Consider the following 4,907-nt stretch of genomic DNA (forward strand, 5'->3'; position numbering starts at 1 on the left):
TTCCGATATCACATTTTACTGCCGATATCGGCCGATAATATCCGTCGGCCGATAATATCGGACATCCCTAATATATATATATATATATACATATATATACTAATATAATATACATTATACAGCATTATTGCATGTTGCATGTTATTACTCAACATTTCTTCCTCCTTTACTTTAGGGTTAGTGTCCAAGTCACACTTATCCACAGCTAAAATTGATGTGACACACACAAAAGATTACAACAATGAAAGCATTTCACTGAAATTAACCAACACTTACTAATGTACCACAGTGTGGTGGAAGGAGTCTGGATTGGACTGGAGAGTGTGATGTGAGTGGAAGGTCTGGAGAACATTGTGGAAGCTGTCTCCTTACCATTGGTGGTCTCAGTGGTTGGAGCGGCTGTTGTCTTAATACACGTAATCCTCTCTGGAAACACCCAGTCTGATATGTGTGATCCGCTGGTTAAGGTGCAGTTAATAAAACTGAGACCTGTAGGCAAAACATGACAAACATGCTCTGTAAACCGAGCAAATGTCACCAGTCTTATTTTGACATGCCCTGAGTGGGAGTCGAACCTGGGTCTGCCACACCGCGGGCACGATTACAGACCGCTATACCAAGAGGTGAATTCACTTTTTGGTAATGTGTCTGTATGCCTTTTAAGGGGAGTGAGTTTACTTGCAGTACCGCTACATGCCACAGTCACTTCACAACACTTGAAGTCCATCGTGACTGTGGATATACTCTGTTACACGAACATGAGTGTAATCATCATTGTTAAGTTCATCATATTTCTTTTGTGACAATGTTTTGGCTCACCTTCACATGGTGATATGCTCTCACTGACAGCACCACCATGACTGACGTGGTTCTTGACCGAGCAGGAGAGATTTCCTGACAGGCCTTTCTTCAGAGTGATGTTTCCTGTCTCGTCGTTACCAGAGATGATCATAGTGTCTCTCAGTGGGCCTCCGTCCAGAGTCCAGTTGTACTGGAGACGGTCCCCCTCAGAGGAGCAGGACACCGTCATCTGTCCATCACGACACTCTGAGGACAGCCGAAGAGAGGACACTGGTGCTGTAGGAGAGACACAGGAGAGTACAGCCTGCCTGTTTTAATGATTGAAATATTTCTAAACAAGACATTTCTTTTTTGATACTACTGTACTGTCATGGTCTGGAGCCTCCATTTGAGAATGCTGGGTTAAAGTGAATACAGTCCATAGCCCAAATTGTATTGGTCAAATAAATCACAGATTGGGTTTATAAGTCATTGTTTGTTTGCAGTGGTATTACTATTCTCATAATTTCACTGTGAAAATACAACCTCTGGTCTTTTTAGTGTTTGAAGTGAATTGGCAATGATAGGGATATGTTAGAATGTGAACCTAAACATGAATTATGAATTAATTATGTAAATGTGCAGAAATAAGTTATTTACCTTCAGTGGACATATTTAATTTATGTTTCTTTTGTCTTTGTCCTTCAGCATTATATATTATGAATTCATATTCACCAGAACAACTCATCCCCATGTCACCCATCCTATATGTCCCATTACTGAAAGTAAAGGATGATGCAGAATTTGTATATTTTGTGTTGAGAAGTATACTACTTCTGTTACTCAAACTAATTAACTTGTACTCTTGTTCTTTTGTGGCCTCAGTCACCAGCCGGAGATACACAGTTCCTCCCAGAGCTGCGTAACACTGAGCTCCATCCTCTCTGGCATCACAATAGGTCTCCACACCTGGAGGTGTGAAAAGTAAAACAATCAAGTTTAATAACCATGATATTACACAATTCATGACTAATACAAGCGTATAACCCAAACAGCATGTTAACTATCGTAGCAAGTTGTGAAGTCAGGTTTCCTCTATAGAAGTGTTGTTGAATAGACAGGTTTGGTTAGTGTCAGCCACCGTAATAAATGATGATTAAGGACAAACAATACTGAAGACCAGGATTAAGCAATATTTAGCTATATTTGATTATTCAAGGTTGGTTAATGATACATCACTAACTACCACAACTTATTCACACACATTATACAGTGTTCCAGCTCACCATGAGACACCCCAGCGAACACAAGCTACCACATCTTATTCACACACATTATACAGTGTTCCAGCTCATCATGAGACACCCCAGCGAACACTAACTACCACATCTTATTCACACACATTATACAGTGTTCCAGCTCACCATGAGACACCCCAGCGAGTACGGCCAACAGTCCAAACACAGCTTTCATGTCTCCTGTTGATTCACCCCTAATCTGAGCCTTTTCAGACAAAGCGACTTCTTCAAGTTCTAAACACTTTTCCCCTGAACAAGCGAGCCTGATACTGTAAGTATGTCCACAATCATTCAGTCATCACTACCTCTTAGAAGACCAACAGGGTCTAACCAGTTGAAAAAAACATGAGGCATTGGTCTATTTATAGGTAGGAAAAGGAAATGCAGTGTTCACTTCTCTATTTGATAAACAGACAGACAGAAAGGCACACAGTCTATCTTGATGTGTGTAAAATGGACAGAAAGGAGTAGAAGTCAGTTCAGAAGAGATGATTTGGGGAGAACAGCTGAGTCTTATGTCTAAGCTGCTCATTATGCCCTTATCTGATAAGACAGTGATGAAATAGACAACCGCCCCATTCTAAATCCATTTGTTACATAAATATAATTTATTTATTTTATTCACTGTAAAGATTCAATACATAAAATAATAATAATAAATCTTTCTTTTCTAGTAGTTTATTAGTATATACTATTTGTTTATTCTGTAAATCGGATTAGCTGTAGAATGCTGTTTAAATAGTATAAATCCTTATTTTACATTTGTCCTGTATGACAAGACAAGACGATGAAAATACATTAAAATTTCATAATTCACTGTAAAGAAAAAGTAACCTATTTTACGTAATCTAAACCAAATATATTTACCTTTGTTTAGTAAATAGCTCTTGATTTTTTTAAAGCACACAGCATAAAACCTAGGAAATGAATGCAAAATGAAAGATAAATATCATAGTTTTTTGTTAATTTACACAAGGCAATTGATATTTGTCTTTCTGGATTATCTTTCCTAAATGCACATACGCTCAAGGGCACTCTGGCAGATGTTATGTGTAGGCACTGTAAATGTAGTACCAGCTGCCTCTATAGTCAAAACTGAAATACGTCCTCCTGTTGGTCACTAGTCTGCCTTCCTCTCAGGCTGTCATGGATGGATGGACGGATGGATGGACAGAAAGAAAGAAAGAAAGAAAGAAAGAAAGAAAGAAAGAAAGAAAGAAAGAAAGAAAGAAAGAAAGAAAGAAAGAAAGAAAGAAAGAAAGAAAGAAAGAAAGAAAGAAAGAAAGAAAAAAGAAAGAAAGAAAGAAAGAAATCAGTATATTAAAACAACATGGCTTTCATTCATATCTGAACAATAGGTTAACATGAATGAAAAATAAATGGACATTCTACTCTGGATAAAGGAAACTCTGGATATCATCATCATCATCATCATCATCATCATCATCATCATCATCATCATCATAAACCTCACCTACATAGCTCTTTTGAAAAGCACATTTTACAAGGTGCTTCACAGAAAAAAGAAGGGAGTATATTATAAAAAACGAACAAAGTATCCACAAATATGATCAGATATAAAACTATAAGCAGTTAATTCAAATAAATCAAATCAAAATAAACTCCACCAGCACCATAATGGTTACAGACAAAGTCACTGCTATTAGTATGTTATTACTATATTAATAACTTGTGTTATTAATACCATTAATATTTGAAGACCATAAATGGTGGAATTAGCCTTGCAGCATCATGACTATGGGATGAGTGTTGCATCAGACTGAATCCCAATGAATGTTTCAAAAATATAATGGGAGGAGGATGAAGCTATGAGGACTGTGTCGTACATAAGTGCTGAGACTTGTGTTTCTTTTTGGTCACATGACGCTGACCCGATGTCTGTTGAACTGTCCTCTACCTCCACCTTGTGGCCAGAGCCAGAGCCACAGCTGCTACTGCTGACGCCATGGCAGACCAATAGCAGCGGACTGCAATATGACAACAACACACAGGCACACATTCGAATACAAACCGGTTCATGCTTCCACATTCGCGTTTTGCGCTCTGATTGGCCACTGATGTTACTGGTCGCACCAATCCAAAGGTCAGTGAATACCACAACCACTACACCAGAGGAAGCTCAACAAATCATGTTAAACCCAGATTCGGCTCAAACAAGGGACTAAATACGTTTCGCAATTATGCCACATCAATGTGGAACGCCCTACCTAAAGCTGTAAAGGAATGTGAATCCCTACCCACATTCAAAACCGCTCTTAAAGAGCACCTACGGGAGGCTGCAATTCGAAACTGGCCACCGTAAATGCCCAAAACCCCCACCACCTCCTAATAGACAGTCTCCTCCCCACCGCATGTATATATTCCCTCCCCGCCGTATGTATATCTCTCTCCCACCCACCCACCCCCTCCTAATGTACAGTCCCCTCCCCATCAGATGTATATACTCTGTCAGGATCTAGGGGTAACAGTACTGTATATTTGAATACCGTTTATGTCACAAATGTATCAGTACTAAATACCTATATGTCCCTATGCCATAAATGTCATGTATGTTGTGTATGTCATAAATGTCTATATGAATTGAAAATGGGGGACCCTGATGGAAATAAGACTAACGTCTTTCTCAGGTCTGCATCCCCTTAACAATTGTGTGTATTGAGCCGTACTGTATTGTACCCATTCTGCAATCTGTTAAATAAAGTTTTCATTCATTCATTCATTAAGCTTAGGCACTCTTTCGAAGTTGGTTAAGGTTAGAGTTTGTCTTAGAGCAGGGCGATAGAACGCCATGTTAAAGTTAGAGGTTAT

At 38.9% G+C, this 4,907-nt stretch overlaps 1 protein-coding gene across 1 annotated transcript in view; it reads right to left on the minus strand.

Moving 5' to 3' along the window:
* LOC311242932 (uncharacterized protein) overlaps positions 1-2,253 on the minus strand; it is a gene marked incomplete at both ends in the record, with an annotated part of 5,944 nt that extends 3,691 nt beyond the window's left edge. Inside the window, 4 exons of the mRNA XM_084331996.1 lie at positions 373-489; positions 820-1,077; positions 1,624-1,749; positions 2,205-2,253. Coding sequence (XP_084188122.1) covers positions 373-489; positions 820-1,077; positions 1,624-1,749; positions 2,205-2,253 — 550 coding nt within the window. The remainder of the gene's footprint in view (positions 1-372; positions 490-819; positions 1,078-1,623; positions 1,750-2,204) is intronic.
* Between the last annotated feature and the right edge of the window lie 2,654 nt (positions 2,254-4,907).

This window comes from Notolepis coatsorum (assembly GCF_963971535.1).
Source record: "Notolepis coatsorum genome assembly, chromosome: 16".
Classification (NCBI taxonomy): domain Eukaryota; kingdom Metazoa; phylum Chordata; class Actinopteri; order Aulopiformes; family Paralepididae; genus Notolepis; species Notolepis coatsorum.